General features: G+C 48.5%; 1 protein-coding gene across 1 annotated transcript; it reads right to left on the bottom strand.

Annotated features, from left to right (window-relative positions):
- Positions 1-20,430: 20,430 nt before the first annotated feature.
- Positions 20,431-21,551, bottom strand: LOC136482656 (dof zinc finger protein MNB1A-like). The gene has a single exon (XM_066479867.1). It carries the CDS (start codon positions 21,474-21,476, stop codon positions 20,502-20,504), a length of 975 nt encoding a protein of 324 aa, XP_066335964.1. The 5' UTR covers positions 21,477-21,551; the 3' UTR covers positions 20,431-20,501.
- Between the last annotated feature and the right edge of the window lie 2,453 nt (positions 21,552-24,004).

The following is a 24,004-nucleotide window of genomic DNA, read 5'->3' as shown; positions in this document are numbered from 1 at the left end:
ATGGTTGCCTTCTAAACCATACCTCGGATATACCAGGTCGGCGTCCACCGAAAATCTAGATCAACTAGCCGAGAGCGGCATGGCTTCACCGGCAATTACAGAGAAGACTACCTAGTAGCCGATCATGGAGGAAAACATAGCAGAAGGTCCACCGGAGCCTCAGACCACAAGCGGTCAGACAATAGTCCCCGAAAAAGGGGTCGAGGCAAGAGCCAAGCCAAGCAAAAATGCTCCGAGCACTAACCCTGCTGAGGGCGACACTTCAGCACCAAGGGTAACAGACCAAACCGAGGAGCAGCCGTCGGAAGTGATAGCACAGAGCATGTTTGCTGATGCTACAGCCCGTGGGAAGGCCATAGTGATCATAGAAGCTGCAAACCCCGGATCAGCACCGCTACCCGAAAAAGAGGCCAAAGAGGACGAAGTAGAGGAGGTCCTGGGCCGTCCCCAGGACAAACGACAACATGTATATGTGTCGTGCTGGCGGAACGACCAATGGGTTGTTCATGAGGAAATCCTAGAGGTCAAAGAGACCATAAAAGTTGAACGAGCGGCGAAAACATCTGGTGACGGAAGTCCAGGTATGCTTTGCTTGACCACCTAATCTTGCTATCCAGTCAAACTGTCTTACTTAGCTTTTTACATGCAGGACTTAATGAAGACCGCAAGGTACCGAAAGAAGTGCTTCGACCAGATTGAGGGGATCACAGCAAGCAATAAAGAACTAGCGGCCATGGTGGAACACTTGCACCACCAACTTGAAGCCGCCAACCATGAGAGGACAGAGCAAGAGGCGCAGAACTAGAACCTGGTCGTCCAACTCAGTAACAAAGAGCAGTAAAGAACAAGTAAGTTGTCACTTTATCACACAATGAGTGCATGACACGTGTTGTTGCATTATTGGTAGTAACAGCTATAGTGCAGGCTTAGAAGCCGAAGTAGTCCGTCTCTAAGAGGAGAATAGCCGTGCGGTCGTAGAGTGTGATCGCCTGAAGGAGGACAACAAGAAACTGGCGCATGAACAGTCGCAACTCTGGGACCACACAACCAAGATGAAGGAAGAACTGAAAAGTAAGTGTTCCAGACCACCTTGCTCACTTTTGTTGCCCGCTTTATTTTGTCTTGGTATGACATTTTAATGACTTATGCGGTTTGCAGTTTTAAAAGTCAATGCCAAGAAGCATCTGGAAGCCATGATGAAAGATCACAACAGCTGGAAGGCGCGGTGCCTAGAGATCACCGAGGATCGGGACACATGGAAAAACCGGTGCCAGGAAGTGGCAATCGGCATTTTGTCGGTCCTCAACCTTATCGACCCAGCGCTTACAGAGGAAGTGCCAAGGATGTCGTAGCTCAGACTAGTCAATAGATATCGAAAGGCATGGGGATGGTTCCAAGAGTTCGTGAAGGAGGCAGCTGAGTACACAGACACACATGTGCTAAGCATGGTACGTGCTCACTACCCCTTGATTAATCTCAAGCGCATGGAGGCTGGATACCTGAAGGAGGTAGATCCAGACAAGACTAAGGAGCTTCGGATGACCCAGCTAGACTTGTTGGCAAGAATAATTAGCGGCATTAACCTGTGTGGAGGTGGGACAACACCTATACAGGGTATGCCATCAACAAGTCAGCTGGAAACGCCATCAGTTTTGAGCCAACCGGCGAAGCCTGTGGTCTCGACCAGCTAGGCATCGGTGGGGCCATCCTCTTTAGCTTGACCAGTACAAGAGTCCCCGGGACTCGAGCACAATGTTAGGCCCAGCGAGCAGCAGGTGTCGCATAACCTGACTAGCTAATAGTGTAGGTTATAGCTGTAGAAGAAGATGTAGTTGTGTTATTGTAAACTTAGACCTTTTCAAGTAAGCTTGTAATAACATAACTGTATATCATCATAAGCTTGTTTGTTTTATGAAAAACGTATTTAAGCTTGAATCTCGCATTGGTGTAACTAAGTGAGAATATGTTAGCATTCTGTTTAGTTGTACCAGTTTAGTCGACACGTCATCCTAACAGGTTTGTATGGCCCTAGTTTGTCTTGTGGTCGGAGTGTGAGGAGCGTAGCCTGTGCACACGTAGATGCAGACAAGTCAAATCAGAGGGGACCTGCCGATCACCCGCAGCGTATAGAGCAGATCTTATGCACGTGTTGGGAGGAACCAGAGACAGGGCCTGCTCTAAAAACCCAGGAAAGAATGGAGGTTGGTTTTGACTGGTTAAGTTAGAATAATAATGGACTTTGAAGTGACACATTAGAGTGGCCAGAGAAATCATAGTAGCTTTATTGAATTAATTCAAAAGTACAAGAGAAGTACATATCTTAGCAGTTAAGCATAGAAACGCCTAAGCTTGTCGATGTGCCATGAATTGGGTACGTCCGTACCATCCAGGTGAGCTAACCTATAAGATGTAGATCGTGTAACTTCCTTGATCATGAAAGGCCCTTCCCATGGAGTTGCGAGTTTGTGGACACTAGCCTGTTTCGTCTTCCACTTCAGGACCAGGTCCCCGACCACAAAGAACCGCTCCTTAATGTTCTTGTTGTAATACCTACGCAAAACAGCAAGGTATTTGGCTGTACGTACACAAGAATCAAGTCGCTTCTCTTCTACACTATTCACTTCCAGCTCCCACGCTTCATTGGCCTTGTCTTCGTCAAAGTTCTCTACCTGTGCTGATCTAAAGGCTATATCTGCTGGGAGCACTGCCTCAGCGCCGTAAACCATAAAGTATGGTGATACGCTGGTATTGCGACTGGACTAGGTTCTGAGGCCCCAGACCACGACTGGTAACTCTTTGAGCCATCTTCCGGGAGCCTTGTCATTTTCTCTGTACATCCTCTTCTTAAGTGCGTCCAAGATCATACCATTTGCCTGCTCAACCTATCCATTAGCTCTAGGGTGTGCCACCGAGACGTATTTTACTACTATACTCCTTTCATCGTAGAAGTCCCAAAAAGCGTTCTCGGTGAACTGAGTACCTAGATCAGTGATGATGCTGTTGGGTATGCCGAAGCGGTGGATGACCTATTCGATGAACGTGACAGCCTTTTCTAAAGATGCTAGTACCAGAGGCATGTACTCTATCCACTTAGAAAATTTGTCGATCAGAACAAAGACACATGTAAATTTCCCAGGAGCCGGTTTGAAGGGCCCGATCATATCCAGTCCCCAGTATGCGAAAGGCCAAGAGGCTAGTATTGTCTGGATCTCGTGTGATGGTATGTGGATTCTCTTGGCGAAGAACTGACAACCCTCACAATGGCGGACTAGCTTCTCTGCATCGGCCACAGGCATAGCTGACGGCCAATAGAAACCTGCTCGGAAAGCCTTGCCAACCAGCGTTCTCGAGGCCGCATGGTTGCCGTAGGAGCCAGAGTGGATTTGGCCCAGGAGTTGTTCGCCATCCTCCCGGGTTATACACTTCATCAAGATTTCCTCCTTTACGTCCTTGCGCCATAATTTGCCATCGACGAGCAGATACTACTTACTGCGACGCATCAAGCGTTCATTTTGTGTTCGATCAGTGTAACCACTGCCATCTATCAGGTATTTGATGAAAGGTACTCTCCAGTTGGGTTGATTAGTGGTCGGAGGTGGCTCGGTGGTGCTTGATGCCGGAACCGTGGCCACCAATGGCTGGTCTGGAGGTTTGTCGGCCGTGGGATCTTCCTCTTTGATGGAAGGCATGAGCAGGTCTTGAATGAATACACCATGTGGGACTTTGGCTCGGGATGATCCTAACTTTGACAGCGCATCTGCTGCTTGATTTTTGTCCTAGACCACGTGTGTGTACTCGATGCTGTAGAACTTGCCTTCCAGCTTTCTGATCGATTTGCAGTATGCATCCATATTTTCACTGGTCGTGTCCCAATCCTTGTTGAGTTGGTTGATGACCAGAGCTGAGTCTCCATAGACATAGAGACGTTTGACACCGAGCTTGACCGCAATGCACAAACCATGTAGGCATGCTGAAAGGTCCTAATATGGCTAGAGGGGGGGTGAATAGCCTATTTAAAAATCTACAAATCAACTAGAGCAATTTGATTAGTATGACAAATAGCGTAATGCAAACTTGCTCTAGCTCTACAAGGGTTGCAAGCCACCTATCCAACAATTCTAGTTGCAATGATTACTTAGGCACACAAACTTGCTATGTAATTACTCACTAAGAGCTCTCAACCTTGCTACTCTAAAGAGCTCAACTAGATGAATATAAAGCCAATCACCGGGAGAATGCCAAAGACAAAAGACAATCGATTTTCTCCCGAGGTTCACGTGCTTGCCAACACGGTAGTCCCTGTTGTGTCGACCAACACTTGGTGGTTCGGTGGCTAAGAGGTGTTTCACAAACCTCATCCACATGATAGGACACCGCAAGAACCGACCCACAAGTGAGGTAACTCAATGACACGAGCAATTTACTAGAGTTACCTTTCGGCACTCCACCGGGGAAGGTACAACTCCCCTTACAATCACCGAAGGCGGCCACGAACAATCACCAACTCGTGTCGATCCTTCACCGCTGCTCCAACCGTCTAGGTGGTGGCAACCACCAAGAGAAACAAGCGAAATCCGCAGCGCAACACGAATACCAAGTGCCTCTAGATGCAATCACTCAAGCAATGCACTTGGATTCTCTCCCAATCTCATAATGATGATGGATCAATGATGGAGATGAGTGGGAGGACTTTGGCTAAGCTCACAAGGTTGCTATGTCAATGAAAATGTGCAAGAGTTGTCCCTTGAGCCGGCCATGGGGCTATAAATAGAGCCCCCATCAAATAGAGCCGTTGTACCCCTTCACTGGGCAAAACACGCTCTGACCGGGCACTCCGGTCATACCGACCGGACGCTGGCCCTCAGCGTCCGGTCGCCCGATGGACGCCACGCGTCACCAGCTTCAAACGCTGTTCGTCAGATTTCAACGACTACAAAGCTGACCGGATGCTCCGGTCAAAACTGACCGGACGCTGAAGCCCCAGCGTCCGGTCATTTCCAGTAAGCTCCCCGAGGCATGTTTTTTCAACCAGATGCGTCCGGTCCACCTTGACCGGACGCAGACCAGCGTCCGGTGCTCAACCCTAGCGACTGTGCCGTCTGACAGCTCGACCGGACGCAGCCTTTCAGCGTCCGGTCGCTGAGTGACCTAGCGTCCGGTCAGTAGACCGACGCCAGCATCATTTCGACCAACTCTATTTCAACTCTAACTTCTTCACCCTTGCTCAAATGTGCCAACCACCAAGAATTTTGCATCCGGCGCAATAGAAAATAGACATTTCATTTTCCCGAAAGCGCCAAACCCATCTCAACCCTGCAAACACCTTGTGCACATGTGTTAGCATATTTTCACAAATATTTTCAAGGGTGTTAGCACTCCACTAGATCCTAAATGCATATGCAATGAGTTAGAGCATCTAGTGGCACTTTGATAACCGCATTCCGATACGAGTTTCACTCCTCTTAATAGTACGGCTATCTATCCTAAATATGATCATACTCACTAAGTGTCTTGATCACTAAAACAAAATGGCTCCTACATTTTATACCTTTGCCTTGAGCCTTTTGTTTTTCTCCTTCTTCTTTTCCAAGTTCAAGCATTTGATCATCACCATGCTATCACCATTGTCATGATCTTCGTCATTGCTTCATCACTTGGAGTAGTGCTACCTATCTCATAATCACTTTGATAAACTAGGTTAGCACTTAGGGTTTCATCAATTAACCAAAACCAAACTAGAGCTTTCACATGCTTCATACTTGGTGGCATTATTAGATGCTGGGAAATAAATCCTGAGGACGTACCGGAGCTGCTCCTTGGATGGTGACACGAAAAGGACTCCTGCTCCTGCACCATCGATGTTGAGAGAGCCGTCGAAGTACATCTTCCAATACTCATCGGGCCCTCGAGAGACAGGTGTGCTTAAGTCTATCCACTCGACGATGAAATCAATGAGTGCCTGAGACTTGATTGTAGTACGGCTTGCAAATTCCAAGGAGAAAGGGCATAGCTCCATTGCCCATTTGACGATGCGCCCGTTCGCATCCTTGTTGTGAATGATGTCTCCCAGAGGGTACTCGGTCATGACCACCACATGATATCCGTCGAAGTAATGTTTTAACTTTTAGGATGTTATCAGTATGGCGTAGATTAGTTTCTGAATCTGTGGGTACCTTGTCTTGGATTCATTGAGTACCTCACTAATGAAATAGATTGGTCACTGTACCTTGTAGGCGTGGCCAGGCTCATCACGCTCGACCACCATGGCAGTGGAGACCACCCGATTAGTTGCTACAATGTAGAGTAGGAGAGTTTCATCTTCTCTATGAGCAGTGAGGACCGGAGGTGATGTAAGGTATTGTTTTAGCTGTGTGAAGGCAGCGTCTGCTTCCTCTAACCACTCAAAACTCTCGGATGCTTTGAGCAGCTTGAAAAACGATAGTCCTTTCACTTCTAATCTTGATATGAAACGACTGAGAGCAGCCATGCATCCGATAAGCTTCTAGACATCCTTCACCTTTTTGGGCGGCTTCATATCTAAGACAGCTTTGACTTTTTCCGGGTTAGGGCGTATGCCATCATGACTGACGACGTTGCCAAGCAGTATACTAGAAGGAACACCAAAGATGCACTTCTTTGGGTTTAACTTCCATTGGAATGTATTAAGGGCTGCAAAGGTGCGTTCCAGGTCGTCAACAAGGGTATGTGCTTCCTTGGTCTTGACAACTACATCATCAACATAAGCCTTGATGAGGTCATCTTTTATCTCATCTTTGAGGTAGGCCTGTATGGCGCGTTGATAGGTAGCCCCGGCGTTCTTGAGCCCGAACGACATGGTCGTGTAGCAGTAGGCACCAAAAGGCGTGATAAAAGATGTCTTGATCTGGTCGTCCTTTTTGAGAGTGAACTGGTGATAACCAGAGTAGCAATCGAGAAAGGAAAGCAGCTCGCAACCGGTGGTTGAATCTACGACCTCGTCTATGCGAGGTAAGCCGAAGGGATCTTTAGGGCAGTGTTTGTTGAGATCAGTGTAATCAACGCACATTCTCCATTCATTATTCTTTTTGCGTACAAGAACCGAGTTGGCTAACCACTCTGGATGATACACTTCTTTGATAAATCCGGCTGCCAAAAGCTGTATAACTTCTACCCTAATCGCCTCATTCTTGTCGCGAGCAAATCGTCGTAGCTTCTGCTTGATAGGTTTGGCCTTGCCGTTGACATTCAAGGAGTGCTCGATCGAATTCTGAGGTACACCGGGCATGTTAGCAGGTTTTCATGTGAACACATCCACGTTGCTCCTCAAGAACCTGACGAGCGCGTCTTCCTATTTTGGATCCAGGTTGGCCCCGATAAGGGCCGTTTTGCTGAGATCACCGTCGGCCAGCTGGATCACCTTGTGCTCCTTGGACTTGATGTTCTTGCATGGAGCCTCGAGCTCTAGGATCTTTGGGTGGTCGACTAGGGTCTTCTTGGCGTTGAGCATGGTCTTAGCCATGCGAATAGAGAGGTCGTGAGCCTCTGCTATTTTGAAGCTATCGTCCTCGCAGGTGTAAGCTACATATACGTTGCCCTTGAGAGTTAGAACTCCTTTCTCGGTAGGCATCTTGAGCACTAAATACCTATAATAAGGTATGGCCATGAACTTGGTGAACGATGGTCGACCAAGGATAGCATGGTAGGTGTCGTCGAAGTCAGCGACCATAAAGTTAACGTAGTCGGTGCGGAAGTGGTCCGGGGTCCCAAACTGCATAGGTAGTGTGATCTGCCCGAGAGGTGTAGAGCTTTGTCCGAGGAGAACACCCCAGAACTATGCCTCGTATGGCTTGAGATCCGCCTAGGTTATTTTTAGGGCCAGCAGACTGTTCTTGAACAGTATATCGATGGAGCTGTCGCCATCAATCAGCACTCTGTCGAACTGAACCTTGTTGATACAAGGATCGAGGACTAGGGGAAAACGTCCTAGTTCGGGTATTGCAGCCCATTGGTCCTTTCTGCTGAAGGAGATCTCGCGGTGAGACCAAGGAGGGAGCCGCGGATCAGTGATGAGGTTGTCGGTGTTGGCCACATTCAAGCAAGCGCGGGCGAGCAGCTTGCGTTATCATTTGGTCTCGATGGACACTTTGCTCCAATGATGGTGTGCACGTGATCGGTTGGCTTGATGTACTTGTGATGGGGATCTGCGTCTTCATCATCGTTGTCCTCATTGCGTTGTTCCCCTGTGTCGTTAGGCTTGTCGGATGTATTCGGAGCCTATTGACGCGTGTAGATAGACTTGAGAACGCGGCAATTCTCCATGGTATAGTTTGACTTAGGATGGAACTGGCAGGGCCCTTTCAATGCTTTGGCGTAGTCTTCTTCGTAGTTACGACGTCCGCCACCTTTTTTAACGGTGTTGACCTCGCCGTCATCTTCCCGAGCACGCTTGCCCCTATAATCGTCACAGCGGTTACGCCGCTGATTACGTTGGTCGCGGTGGTCGCGGGAGTCGTTGCGCTGGTTGCGGCGGTCAAAATTGTCGTTCCGACCATGGTTGCCGCGGTAGTCGTCGCGGTGTCGGGGGTGGTCGGAGCGTGGAACCCTTGCTGCTTCTTCGATAATTATCTTTTTGGTGTCGTCAGCGTCTGCATATTTCTTAGCAGTGGCTAGAAGCGCTATGACTGATACAGGTCTCTTGCGGAGGAGCTTGTCCCTTAGGGCATCGTGGAAGCGGAGGCCAATGATGAAAGCCTCGATTGCCTCATTGTCGGAGATTGACGAAACCTTGATGCGCATCTCCGAGAAACGCCGGACGTACTCGCGTAGTGGCTCATCTTTCCGATCTTGAATCCGCTGCAGATCATATTTGTTGCCAGGTTGCTCGCAAGTAGTAATGAAGATGTTGATGAAGGCTTGCTTGAGCTCTTGCCAAGAATCAAAGTAGTTTGCCGGCAAGCTGACCAGCCATTGGTGACATGCATGGCCAATAGCGACTAGGAAGTAGTTAGACATGACATGCTCGTCAGCCATGGCTGATCTGCATGCAGTTTCGTAGAGCATGACCCATAATTCGGGGTTCTCCTTGCCGTCGTACTTCTAAAGTTTTTCGAGCTTGAAGTTCTTGGGCCATATGACTTGGTGAAGGTGCGGAGTAAACAGCTTCAAACCCGGTGGGCCATGGGCAGTATCATATTCCATACGACGATAGCTTTCATGGGATGCACGATCGTTGGCTCTTTGGTTGATGCGATCGCGTAGATCACGTCATTCAAGGTAATGGCGGAGATCGTTATTGCCATCACGGCGATCTCGGTTGCCATCCTGATTAACCTTGCGATCGTGGTTATCGCAACGATTATCACGGTTGTCTCGGCGGTTGTCGTCCCGAACGTCGCGGCGGTTGTCCTCCCGACGGCGGTTGTCGTCCCAACCACCATTATGGCCACCGTTTCCACCTTGACGGTTGTCTGATGGGTCGTTGTTGCACGAGCCACGTTGGTTGGGTGGCTGTGAGCGACTTGAGTACTGGCGGTTGTGGCTTGATTCGACTGAGACGGATGGAGCCCGTGCTTGATTTACAATCTCTGCGGTCTGGGCCATAGCAGCCGTCAGGTAAGCTTGTATATCATCGCGAACTACCTGGGTTTCTGGGGTATTGGGTAGCCGTTGCATTGTCGCCATAGCAACGGCTACGTTGGCGCTTGGAGTCCTGAAGACCTGTTTGTCCCCCACCCCGTCGAAAGCATTGTTGAGGTCACGTGGCTGGACCCTTATGCGTCGTGCCTCCTCTTCTGTTTCGGCTTCGATTTGTCGGCGATTAAATTGGTCAATATTGCGTGCTTCGCGTACAAGCCTTTCTTGTTCCATTTCACCGACTGCCGATGGTTCGTCATTACTGACAACATTGATTAAGTCCCCTCGCCTTGGTGGGAAAGATGGGAATTGTGGGAACCCTGGGGCATGGTCTGGGACATCCAGATCGTATTCAACGCCTTCATCGTCATGATGCTAGAGCTCGGTGTGGACAGAGGCATTAGATGCGATGCCAGACGAGGAGATGGAGCCACCCTTTTGGACTGTGTGGACGGATCCTTCTTGATAATCCTCAATCCGGACCATGTTGATGAAGTTGCGTGCCTTCGGGCAAGGTCGATGTATAAAACACCGATCTGAGCAGCGTTGTATATTGTACGCGTAGTTGGAGGCAGTGTTTCGCAAGCCGTAGGGCTGGGCCTGGTAGTTCTCCATCGAGGCTTCATACTCGGAGAGCCAGAGACCCGTCGCGGAGGCTGGCCGGCGATGAGCGGAGCGCCCTTCAGTAGTAGATGTGACCACGAGATCTGTACCGAGTCGTGCAGGATGACTGGCCCGAGCTGGTCGGGTAGATCTGTTGTGGGTTGCGGTTACCTGCTCATTAAGTTGACTTTGAATTGAACTTACCAGAGCTAGGGTTTCAGCAAGTTTGGTGCCAACCCGATCGATGGAGTCGAGCAGGTCGGTGTTGTCGATTTGCTTCCCTTTGTAGCGAGGAAGCGGACGGCGGGTTGTGGCTGAAGATGATGCGGGCGTGGTCGGAGTCAGATCCACCGTGGTCGGAGCCAGATCCACCATGGTCGGAGCCAGATCCACAGTGGTCGGAGCCGTAGCTGATGCAGGTGAAGCAGTGGTCGACGCAAATTGAATCCGCGCCTCCTTCGTGGTCATGGCGATGAAGTCGTCGGAGCCGGTGGTCCAGGTGATCTGGCCGACGGTGAACGTGAGGCCGTTCGGCGTAGCTATGGAGCCAGAGATGATGGCCATCTTGTTCGCTTGGAGAGCAGTACACACACACCCTACCTGGCGCGTCACTGTCGATAAAATATGGTCGACAGTCTACCTAGGGGTATGCCCAAGGTAGTAGATTATCGGCAGACAGATGCGTAAGCAACAAACAAGATGGTAACGCAAGACAGACACAATGTTTGATCCAGGTTCGGTCGCCGTAAAGGCGTAATACCTACGTCCTATGTCTAATTGTATTGCTGTATATCAATAAGAGATGTTTTTAGAGGGGTCCCCTGCCCGCCTTATATAGTTCGGGGGGCAGGGTTACAGATCTGAAAACTAATCCTAGTCAGTTACAATTGCTATAGGTGGTCGGATAAGGATTCCTATTCTAACCGACCAGGATCTTACTTGATCTCCAAATTTGCCTCGACTCCTTGCGTGGGACTCCGAATAGGTTGACCGGGCCGCGCGTCATCTTCTAGTGGACCGGACCCCCTGATCCGGACTGGCCCAATCCTAGCCGTAAGGGTATATGGATTAATACCTCCACAATGGAGGGCCTCTATTTCGATCTTGCCCTAGGGCCCCTAAAATGTCTGAGCCGGTCGTATCGGCTCCGGCTCCTTCTCCAAAATAGCTCCTATGATATGGAGAAGCTTTTTTTGTTTGACTAGCTCTCATAAGCTATTTTAGAGGAGCCGGAGCTGATAAAACTAAAGTTTTTCATTTCTTTGGCTTTTTAAGCCCTGTTTGGTTGAACTTTTGAACCTATTTTTATTTTTACAGAAGACAAAAGCTAACCAAATGGCTTAAAAGCCATAGCCGCTTTGGTTCAAAAGCAGCTTTTACTCTTGTACAAAATTGAAAGCAGCTAACCCCTGCTTTCAGCTCATTTGGAGAAAAAAATTACCCATCTGTCATCGTTTCTATGGTTTATAAGCCGACTAATGTTATTTTATTTTGAGAAAAAATATGATATCATAGCTGAGGATGAATGGCTGATACGAAGGCAACAAATACCGATTCGTTTTTTTTTTCCACTTCTTTTCCGTCGCCGACTCCTTCCCGTCTCGCAGGACCTCGCAACTTCACCTCGCCGGCAGATCCCTCCTCCCCTCCTTCAGCCCCGGTCCCGGCGGCGCGACCTCCTGCTCTATCTCCTTCAACGCACGGGGCCTGCTCCGGCGGCCCCAGTCCCGTCGGCGGACCTGCCCTCTCCATCCGCACGGGACCTCCTCTCCATCCGCCCTCCCCGCTGCTCCCTCCTCTCCATCCGCACGGGACCTCCTCTCCATCCGCATGGGATCTGCTCCCCTTCTCCGGCAACGGTGAGACGGCGACGACGCGAAGCAGTCGGCTGGGCAGAGTCGAGATGTCCCCGAGACCCCGACGCGAAGCAGCGCCGCGCCGCATGGCCAAGCCGTGCCTTGCTCTGTTCCATTGAGAATTGAGAACACTGTTTTCTGGCCGTTTTCCTGTAGAAAAATAAAGTTAGATATACAATAGAAAATACTAGAATACATATATCACACCTGCAATGAATGAGTGGACTTAGAAAATTTAATTTTCCATTTCCAAAATAATCATCTTTTAGAATTCGAAAATAATCATTTTTCAGACACTATGGTCACGTTAGCTTCTCTTATAATCCGTACTTTTCGGCTTATTTTTTTAGTTGGAACATTGTTTTTCTCCCGCAACAAATCAGCCGGAACAGTGTTTGAACTTTTTCAGTGAAACGAACAGGCCCTATAGATATTTTTTCTACAACTTACAATTTTACAGCTGCTTAAACCAAACGGATTTTTGCTTTTATTATATCTATTTTTTTATAACTCATAACTCACAACTCGACAGTAGCTTTTAAAAAAACCACGGCTCAACCAAACCAGGCCTCAATTGTCTTAGAGGAGGAGAAGTCGGAGCCGTGGCCAGGATACAGCAGCAGCAGCACGGTGACGTAGATTCATCAAAAGCACCGCACGGGATACGTTTCGGTTGAGAGTTTGAGACGGGCCGGCCGGGCATGATCTTGCGAGCTGGAGACGGGGCGGGCGCAGCGTGGTCGGCCGGCGAGTACAGAAGTTTGGATGGGCCGTACCAATGGGCCCGTCTTTTGGGAGCTTCAGTGCGTTCGTGTTGGGCTGATTTTCTCACTGGGCTACTCAACATTGGCAATATGTTGGGCTGTATCTGTAACTCGGCTTTGCACATGGTGCATGTCCCGGACTAATTTTCTCATCATACAAAAACTGAAGAACTGGGCTACATACAATCTTTTCTTTTAAAAGACGAAATCTGCACCATCCAATCTAGCCTATTATATTGCCACGTGTCCTACAAATGGAGTGCAGCGTTGCCATTGGCGCGTACCCGTCGGCTTCTCGCCCCGTCTCGAATTCTCCCCCGTTCTCCATCCATCGTCCTCACCCATCCCCGCCTGCAGTCGCGCCGCCGCCGCCACCGCCCCTCCCTTCAGCACTTCCCGCCGGTCCGCCAAGACTGCCATGCTCTGCAGGCAAATCGGCCCCCGTCCTCCACCGGACCGAGTTCCTCAACCTTCCCTCTCGCAAGCTACCACCCGCCAGAAGAAGCAGCGACCCGAGCCGCCCACGGTCACCGGTTCTTCGTCCAGGAGGCTGGAGCTGCCCGTGCGTCATGATCGCTGGTTCTTCGCCCATGAGCGCGAGAAGGCATAGCTGCCCCGATGCGCACTACCAACAAGGGCGAGCGTCATGCGTTAGCTCGGATCAAGCCAGGGAATGACAGCGACGTCGCTAGCCACGGCCGTCGTCCCGACGACCGGTTCAGGCAGCTGTGCTAGGTGGTGGGATTTGGGGGCACAGAAGCGGCTGTGGATGCCCCTGGCCCCGCCATCCATGTCGGGCAGGTGCGCGCGGCTCAGACGGAAGAGGGAATGGAACGCAATCAAGATGATGAACAGTGAAGAAGCTAGCTAGCCGTCGTTGATACATGTAAACACTTGTGCATATAAGAAATTTTTCAAAATCATATAAAAATAATGGTACATCTGAATATTCTGGAACTTGTTATGTGCCTTTGCTATGTGCCGCTCTCCAATCCAAAACTACGAACCAACAACATAGTGTTTATGATTAATTAATTCATATAAAACAAATTATAGAACAAAAAAAAAATCCTGAAAGCACTTACATTGGCCACTGCTCTACCTATTTCTTCCAGGTTTAGGAAAAGCTAAGTGGTTTAGGAATCCTACTGCCTAGCTAATCTTTAATTAAAATAAGGTAACGGCTCCGGTATTCCTCCTCCTAAAAATTACACAGATCTCAAAGCAGCAATTAAACATCATCTTAATTATTTTCCACCTGGGTCACGATTGGGCCTGGTCGGTCTGAACCCAGCCCATATCCATGGCAAATCCAGTCAAAACTCATCTCCCAGTTATCCGATCCGCTTTGTTCGGTTCCACCTGGTTTTGTTTTCTCGCAGCCGGCGGCGGACGTCCTCGCCGCTTGCGCACGGGACTGGAGGAGCGGTGTGCCGGTGTCCCAGCCAAATCTATCCACATTCCAAACTGGAAGTCGGCATGGAGCTCCGAGTCGCTGCCACACTGGAGCCGCGAGCTCCAGCGCCCCATGCCATTCTCCTCCGACATCGGCCATGGCAATGGCGCACAATATAGTTCCCCTCATGTGGGATGATAAATCCATGTCTGTGAACTGAATTCCATTGACAATAAACAAGGATTTTTTTAATGAGTATGTTCATGTATTTGTCCATATAGTTTTCTTGTTCTTCTGCCATAGTGCCATGCACTCCGCCACTCCCTGGTCTCTGCCATCACTGTCCTCGCCTACGTCCAGGACCACGACGGCCGGAGCTAGGCCTATAGCATCTGCACCAGCGCCATGCTCCTCGGCATCACCGTCTTCCTCTCAAGTCTCATGCACCAAGAGACACCGGTAGGACTGCGGCACTGCGCCGGTCTCAGCTCTCACCGCCTCTGCGGATTGCAGTCTACTGCTACGAGGACCACGGCTGCCTCCTTCAACGAGACTGGGCTTTGGGTTAGTGCGTGACACAGACTGGGCTTGCACAGCTCAGGCCCATGCGGGACCCAAGAGCAATTTAAATAGGTAATTAATTAGATGGACTGCTTTGAGATTTGTGTAATTTTTAGAAAGATGAGTATTGGAGCAGTTCCCTTAAATTAATAAAGCCACCTGATTGTCATTTCTCATTTGCATATTTTTAAATCTGAACCAAATATACAACTGCCCAATAGGCAAACGATATAGTATTTTGCCTTTAGAGCATCCGCAAATTTTCCATTATCCATATTATGCGTTATGCGCTATCCCAAACTTTATTTTATTTTATTTATGGCTGATCTAGATATTTAATTACATGAACTACAAGATCAACATTGGTCACCTTAGAGATGGCATGGAACACAAATTTTGATTTATTTTATACCTAATCTAGCTATCCAAATAAAGGAACTTCAATGGCTATGTTCGCTTCTCTTATAATCCGTCTTTTTCAGCTTGTTTTTTTTTCAGTCGGAATAATATTTTTCTCTCACAACAAATCAGTCGGAACAGTGTTTCGGTAGGGTCATTAATATCACAAAGGTTAGCTCAGATGGCGCAGCAACACTGCGCCCCAAAAATTTGAGGGAATTTCTTGCGAGTCATTAAAAAAGATCGTAATTTCATGTGGGCCACTGAAAAAGTTCGGCAGACTTCAGCGCCACTGTTTCAACTTTTTTTTGCCCTCCATGCCGCTGCCATCAGATTGGGCTCTAACGGTGTCAAACTGCAGGTGTGTAAAATCAAAAATACCCTTAGGTCTAAATATGTCATTAATTTTTTAATATCTTAACGACTTCAAGTGGAAAACTCAAAACTAGAAAGTTATAGATCTCGTCGAGATCTATAATTTTTATATAAAAATAATCTTCATTTAATACCGTAAAAAAGATATGATTTTTCTAAGATATATTAATCATATCAAATCATATCTTTTTTGTGGAATTAAATGAAGATAATTTTTATATAAAAATTATAGATCTCGACGAGATCTACAACTTTCTAATTTTGAGTTTTTCTATTTGAAGTCGTTAAGATGCTAAAAAAAATAATGGCATATTTAGACTTAAGGGTATTTTTGACTTTTCACATGTACAGTTTGATACCGTTAGAGCCCAATCTGACGACAGTGACATAGAGGGCAAAAAAAAAAAACAGTGACGCTGAAGTCCACCGAACTTTTTGAGCGGCTCACAAGGAATTGTAATTTTTTATAATGGCTCACGAGTAATTCCCTCCAAAAATTTTGGGACAAATAACTTTTTACCATTATAACGGACGACCACTCTCCAGTTCTCACCTTGGTGAATTCCCATATTCTTTCACCAGCGTTGTTCGCTCCGAGATACACTTTTACCACTTTTGCACTCGTGGCGCTCCAGCACAGCTTGCCACGTCGGCCCCGAGCGCGCGAAGGGTGCAAAATGACCTCGCCTGCCCCTGCCCCCCTCGTCTTAGCTATCCGGGACGGTCTCAGTTGACCCAGCCGGCCCATTTGCCCTGTCCCCTTCATCTCCCCCGCGCTGACAATGAATGGAGCATAGGTAGCAAATGCACAGATCACAAACTCATCAAGTGATAGAAACAAACCTAACAGTTAAGCATTGCATTACATGACAGGTTTTGTTCTGTCCACTTCACAGAGTTCCCCATCCATACACAAGGATGTACTGTGGCCACATCCATGACAGGTTTTACATAACAGTTTGCAAAAGAAAAGACCATACAAGCTTGTTTCCCAAAATAAACAGGTTCAGGACAGCATGGGCCAAAATAAGAGACATTTTCAATTCAAGCTTTGTCTCATTTCTTCTTTCCCTTGGTTCCTGTAGTCTTCTTTGCTGGAGACTTCTTTGCTGGAGTCTTCTTGATCTTGGTAGCTAGTTGCTTCCTCCTAGGTGTCATATTTCTTTTGCCCGTTGCTTCATCTCCTAGCGGGTTCACAACGTTCACAACTACCAATTCCAGGCAATTGTTCCTGTGTGCATATAAACCATTTAGTGTTGCTTCTTCAATATTTTGCAAAATGTACAGTGAAGAATGAAATTGTACCTTGTAGGTGTGTGGGGGCTTCCAGGTGCTTGGTATACAGTCTCCAGGGGTGCTTCTTTGGCTGCTTCTTTGGCTGCTGCTGCTTCAGCTGCTGCTGCTGCCTTATCTGCAGCTAGATGAGCTGCTGTGGCTACTCTATCAGCTGCTTCTCTGGCTGCTGCCAGTCTTATCCTTGGTGAACTCTGAACACTTGAGCCCTCATCTGCTTGGTCCTTCTTTGCCTTCTTTGGCCTTCTAGGTTTTGCTGCTGTCTTCTTTGTCCTCTTTCTGGCATGGAACAAAACAGATCAGGGTACACTATATAAGTATTGGTGAGAATGGTAAACAAAATAAGTTTAGAATTAACCTTTTCCTTGTTCCTGTCAGTGAGCATCTCCAGCTGCCACTCCTATGTCCATACTCTCCACAATCTTTGTATTTTGCCTGCCTAGTTCTTCTACCAGTAGTTTCAAATGGTCCAGGGTACCTTTTCTTCCTCTCCCTACCTAGCTTCTTTTTTTTCCTTGATTATTGGTGCATGACATTTGAAACCCTTGTCAACTTCTGGCCATTGGTTTCTATCAGTGATGTGAGGGATAACACCATGGTATGCTGCTTGGAATTTCTCAACAGAATAGTACTAGTCAACAAACAAGCCCATTTGTGTCTGTCTTTGGCTGGTGATGACAGCTAGGGCATGTGGGCATGGCTTCCCAGTGAGCTGCCACTCCCTGCAAGTACAGGCATGCTGTTCTAGATAAACAACATGCCTCCTAACCTCTTGGTCCTTGTATATTTCTGTAACTTTTGCTTCCCGTGGATGGCCCTTCTTTACTTTGAGGTGCCCTAGACCCCTGGAGGCTGCATTCAATTGGTGTATGACAGCAGGCAAGATGCCAGGATTCAAAGCAACTGAGATCCTTCTCCTCTTAGCAAACAAAGTCAGTGTCTTCTCCCTAATAGCATCAGCCAAGCAATGTACAGGGAGATCCTTGCATTCTCTGATCTAGGCATTCCAAGACTCAGCCAAATTGTTGTTGATATAATCACATTTAATCTCTGTACTGAACTTGCTCCTAGCCCAAAGTAGGTTATGGTAGTCATTCAGCCACTTGACAATACCTGGGCTAGCATCAACAACCTTGTCAAAATAGAACTTGAATTTGTGTGGAGTGTAAGCCCTTGCTGCTGGCCACATATTCTTGGCATACACCTCTCCAGTATAATACTTCTTTAAATTCTCCATCAAATGCCTGAAACACTCCCTCTTCTCATAATCAGGCCAGACCTGAGCCACTGCTGCCTCAAGACCCTTACAAGCATCAGTACACACTGCTAAATTTTTCATAGGGCCAATTGCTTTGCTAAGCTGCTGCATAAACCAGATCCAGTTGTCTTTGGTTTCTGACCCAAAAAATCCAAAGGCCAATGGAAACATCCAGTTGTGGCCATCCAATGCTTGAGCAGAGGGCAGCTGGCCATTCCAGAGCCCATTTAAGTGAGTCGAATCTATACTAATATAAGGCCTACACCCATTTCTAAAACCATCTATGGCAGCCTTGAAACAACAGAAAAATCTAGTAAAATGAACCTTGCCATCAATTTCCTCACTATCAACCTCAACAATACTACCAGGTGATCTCAATTCCACCTCTGCCTTAAACCTATACAACCAATCAAAGGAATTAGCAAGCTTACCAAAAAGCTTGTCGGCTGCTCTCTTTCTTCCATACACAACAGTCTGGTAGTTGATATCAATGTTGTACTTTTCATCTAGCTCTGCCTTCAGTGCCTTTGGGCCCATAGCTGGCATCCTCATCAAATATGGTAATGCCATTTCTGCCACCCAACCTTGTGATGCCATAGCACCCCCAGGCACCTTGTTCCTAGAGGCACATGTATGCACATCTTCATTTATTTGCACATGTATGCACACCTTCATTTATTTGCACCTGCAACTCAGCCCAATCTACTGGTTGTGCTTGTTCAGGTGGCATAGAAGCAGGAGGACTGCTACAAGTGTCACCAGTGCCTTCAACATTATCATGTACAGCACTACCTTGTGTATTATCAGGAGCAGCACTGCCTTGATCATTACCAGTAACACCATTACCAGCAGCATTACTAGGACCACCACTGCCAGCATAAGTTACACCAGAGACAAACCTAAAATCAGAGCAAGCATTGACAGATTGATCATCTTTATTGACAACATCCACTACAAGCATAGCTTCCTTTTCATTCCAGCTAGCCAATATAAGCTGCTGAGAATGTTCATCCCTCCTTATTTTCCATTGAGATGGGCTGTCAAGCTCAACCACCCAAACTGTCAATATCTGTGAAGGTCCCCAGATTATCTTCCCACCCATTTCGTCATGAAACTTAGCTAGAGAATAATGCTGAGTCCTATCAAGCCAGATTTGGTGTTCCTGCTCAGCCATCGCCACTAGCCCATACTCATCCTCAGCAATCCACTTAGAAACCTTTACAACTAATCTAAACGCATTACCAGGATCAATCCTGGCACAAACACAGATGCAATGTTAGGGACAACCTACTACACAGCATCCGCAGTCCCGTCCCATGAAAGTGAAGAGAAAACGACTAGGAAAATTAGGGTTCTTACCAAACAGGGCAACCACTAGTCGAATGCCAGTCCATTGCGTCTGCCTTCAACACCGACTACATGTACTGTCCAAGAAAGAAAAGCAAATCCATCATCATTCTCAAAAACCCTAACCCTAACCTGGAATCGTAAATGTGCAAACCCAAAATGGGGAATGCGAGTGTTGGTCCGGACGGGACATACCTTTTTCCCCCTTTTCTCAGCTGACGGCTTCGGCGGGATGGAATATGGAATGCGGCGGCGGAGGGCGGCGACGGCGAGGTCCAGAGCAGAGCGCGGGGGAGATGAAGGGGACAGGGCAAATGGGCCGGCTGGGTCAACTGAGACCGGCCCGGATAGCTAAGACGAGGGGGGGGGCAGGGGCAAACGAGGTCATTTTGCACCCTTCGCGCGCTCGGGGCTGACGTGGCAAGCTGTGCTGGAGCGCCACGAGTGCAAAAGTGGTAAAAGTGTATCTCGGAGCGAACAACGCTGGTGAAAGAATATGAGAATTCGCCAAGGTGAGAATTGGAGAATGACCGTCCGTTATAATGGTAAAAAGTTATTTGTCCCAAAAATTTCAGTTTTCTATCCGATCCGAACTCCACGGTCTACACAATCTGGCACACTCTACGCAGAGCCGCTTGTGGTTTTTCCAGTTCTACGCTAGGCTGAAGGTAATGCTACTCTTGCGAATTCGCTTTTAAATTAAATTTAAATTTAAATTTAAATTACATGTAAGGTACTCCGTACTGTATAAGCTTAAGATTCACATGCACATGAGACACGAGCAGAACTTGAAACCCAACGAGCTAGTACAGCCACGAACCTGAAGCTACACCATTCTACGTACTACAACGTACCCTATATAAGGGAGACCAAAACTGCAAACTTGGAGGACCCTTTTGTAGCTTAGCACAGGCAAGCGTGCGTACACAAGACGCGACATAATCCAATAATACAACGCTGGGAAAACAGACCTACAACTACGTATGCTATGCAATGCAAGCCGACCTGGGCCGCATGCCCTGAGGTAGCGCGCCGTCTCACATCAGGTGGCCCCCGCCATGTAGCATCCCGCCGGTTTGTGGCGCCGCCGCCGCCGCCGGAGAAGAGAAGTCCGGCCACACTGAACCCGCACCGGCGCCTGGTGGCATCTTCCACGTGGCCACGCTGTCGTTGTCCATCAGCAGCCCCGCGGGCCAGATGAAGGACGACGACGACCCGGCTGCGGAGCCACCACCTCCCCTGAGCCCGAGGCCTTGCATTTGCACGGCCACCGCCTCGCCGGCGCCCGCGCCCAGGTGTAAGGGCCCGGTTGTCGGGAGCCCGAGCCCGAGGTCGAAGTCGAACGACGACGACCCTGCGCCGCGGCCTTCCAGCAGCGGCCACGCGGCGCCGAGCGCGAACAGCGAGCCGAGGGGACCGCCACCCTGTCCCTGCGACGACGACGACGGCAGGGGAGGCATCATCATCGGCGGCGGGAGGCCGAGGCCGAAGGCGTGCGCCGCCGGAGCGCGCCTGCTGGCGTGCTGCTGCTGGTGGTGGTGGTTGATGTGCGCCAGGCGCGGGCGCTTGCGCGTGGATCCGCCGATGGGGACGTTGCGGAGGGAGCCGCCCAGCGTCCAGTAGCGGCGGCAGGCGCGGCAGAAGTGCCGCGGCTGCGACGTGTTGTAGTTGTTGTAGTAGCAGAACTTGGTGTCGTGCGACGCGCACCGCGGGCACTGCTCCCCGCGCGCCGCGCCGCTGCTGTTGCTCTTATTGGCCGCCTCGGCGGCGGCCGTGGCGTCATGCAGCTGCTGGAGGTAGGCGGCCATGTCGGCCGCCGCGCCACCCGTGGTGCCGGTGTTATTGTTGTTGGTGCCGCTGCCGGAAGTGGCGGCCATCGTCGTCGCGGTCGTGGTGGTGAGGTGGTGGTGGACGTCGTGCTTGCAGGTGTTGTGCGGCAGTGGCGCGAACGGCGCCATGGTGATGGGAGGCTGCAGCCGCGCCGCCTGCGCTTCCATTACTTGGCCTGCCATTGGATGCTCCTAGCTTGAGATTGGAGAAGTTGATGCTCTCTGGCGATCGAGGAACGGATGTCCCTGTCTGCGTAGTACGAGCTTCTTGCTGCTGTTTGAACTGGGACGCCGGGCCAAGGGTGGTATATATACGCGCGTGCATGCTAGTAGTCGCTGCAAACGCAGACACAGACAGAGATTGAAAAAGACTGATGGGTACGGATGGTGACAGAAGGCTGAAGAGTTCAGTACGCAGAGCGCAGCCTGGACAGTGGATTCCAGGCTGCGGGCGCCACCGCCACGCCAGACACCACCGGGCCGCCGAGCTCTGCCTACGAGCTGTAACTTTCTTTGCAGTTCCAGCCAAGGAATCCGACTGGTCACGCGACCACCTGCTGGTGTTGTGCCTACTACTCTATGCATGCATGGTTTGTCCATGGCGCGCCGTCCGATCAAACTCACGTACTCCTTCCATGTCGTGTCTCCATGCATGCACTAGGTGAAGTTTTCTTCTTGCAGCTAGCTAGCTCCTCACTCCGTCCAGAAAAAAAAAAACGTAATTCTAGCTTTGACACGAGCAATCATGAGTGATTGACGATGATCAACTTGCCATAGTACTCCACCGGCGTTGCAAGTTGCCAATTGCCGTGCCATAGGTCCACAACCTCCACCGTTGATTGTACCTCGTCATGACGTGTGTGATTTGTACCTTGTATTCTGGTCGGACAGGTCGATTCACCGGAGGACGACATACAGGAATATAAGGTCATTCGCTCACTGCAAGTTTGATGGGAGTTCTTCAATCTGTATAACATGGCTGACACATACGTACTCGCATGCTAGCGCTTGGCTCCCCTTGTGGATTGTTTCGGGCTCCGGCCCTAGATATTCGGCATGTTCGCTGGTTGGTTTCTGGGCTGGTTTGGGCTGGCTGGTGCTGGTTTTCTGTGAGAGAAAAACACTGTTGGCTGGCTGATTTGGGCTGGCTGAAACCAACGAGCGAACAGGGTGAGCATAGAAAAAAAGAGAGTCTGTCTATACCTCACTTGAGTGATGCATCACAAGAATTATTGTTCATCTTCCTCCTCCCAACGAATCACTGTCCATCTCCTTCCTCGCCCCCAACCGCCACCCACCGCTCGTTGCGGCCGCGCTAGAATTTCGCCAGAGCTCCACGGTCTTCTCTCAATGGGAAGTTATAGTACACATAAGAGGCAATATAATTACAAATATGGCCATGGCAATGCTTAGTAAAATATTATATTGGCCCTTCCTTTATTGGCCAAGCTCCACGCCTCCACCATTGCTCACGATGGAGGTAGATCGTATGGCCGGACAATGCACCACCAAGTGACGATAACTTGGTGATCACCATTCCTCATGTCACGTTAGACACTAAGTCAGAGATTATTGATAGAAGACGGCCGGCGTATACATCTATGGAGCACCATTGCATTGCACATGTACGTATTAGATATTGTCGTCGTGCGTACGGTACGTGTGCTCTTCACAACAATTAGGGGATGTTTGGTTCCCAGCCACAATTTGCCATGACTAATGTTAGGCACCAGCCACATATGTGGCTTGCCATAATCTGTGGCAAAAACAAGTTGTTTGGTTTATGACTAAGGTTTGGCAAAATAAGTGTGGCTGCTGTTTGGATTCCCACCACAAAAACTTGGCAAAATGTTGTGGCATATGTTTGGTTTGCAGCCACATATACCTCAATGCTATAGTGGTAAGACATCCATTTCCCATACAACAATATATATTCCAGCAATAATAAAAAGTAACAACCAACATATGTTTCAATAATATTGCAAGCATGAAATACTATCTTCATAAATACATTCTAGGAGGTTTAGATTAATTACAAAAGCAACAGCCAGCCATGCATGCATCAGCCAAAATGAGCACACATCCAACTATATTACATCCTAAGCCATCAGTCATCACCACAACCAAAATAATCACACAACCAAGTTCTTTTTCTTGATTTAATCCTATACAGATGCATGGCCACACACAAGAATACCAGTAATTAATATTCTCCTCCACATATAATGGCAGTAGTCCAAGTAATACCGCAAGTACAATTTTCTTTGACCCATCTAAAACATATGTTTAGAAAAAGATGAAATTAGTAATAAACTAGAAATAGTGAAGCGTACAGTTGGAATAGCTTTGAAAGATCAAAGTCACGAGCTCATTTTGTCAAGAAAAAAGAATCAAGTAGCACCACATGCCAAGTCTCAAGGTGCTGCATATATTGTCTAACACAATAACTCATTGCCTAGACTAAGGTGGTGTTTGGTTGTCTTTCCTAAATTTTAGTCGTTGTCTCATCGAATGTTTGGACACATATATGGAGTTAAATATAGACTAATTACGAAACTAATTGTATAGTTTGCGACTAATTTGCGAGACGAATCTTTTAAGCCCAATTAGTCCATGATTTGACAATGTGGTGCTACAGTAACCATGTGCTAATGACGGATTAATTAGGCTTAAAAAATTCGTCTCGTGGAGTACTGACGGATTATGTAATT

Source organism: Miscanthus floridulus, chromosome 1 (genome assembly GCF_019320115.1).
Source record: "Miscanthus floridulus cultivar M001 chromosome 1, ASM1932011v1, whole genome shotgun sequence".
NCBI lineage: Eukaryota > Viridiplantae > Streptophyta > Magnoliopsida > Poales > Poaceae > Miscanthus > Miscanthus floridulus.
Note: the sequence above shows the minus strand (reverse complement) of the source record. Positions and strands in the feature narration are given on the sequence as shown.

Coding starts and splice junctions, on each gene's coding strand:
- LOC136482656 (XM_066479867.1), bottom strand. CDS start 21,476: ATGGCAGGCCAAGTAATGGAAGCGCAGGCGGCGCGGCTGCAGCCTCCC.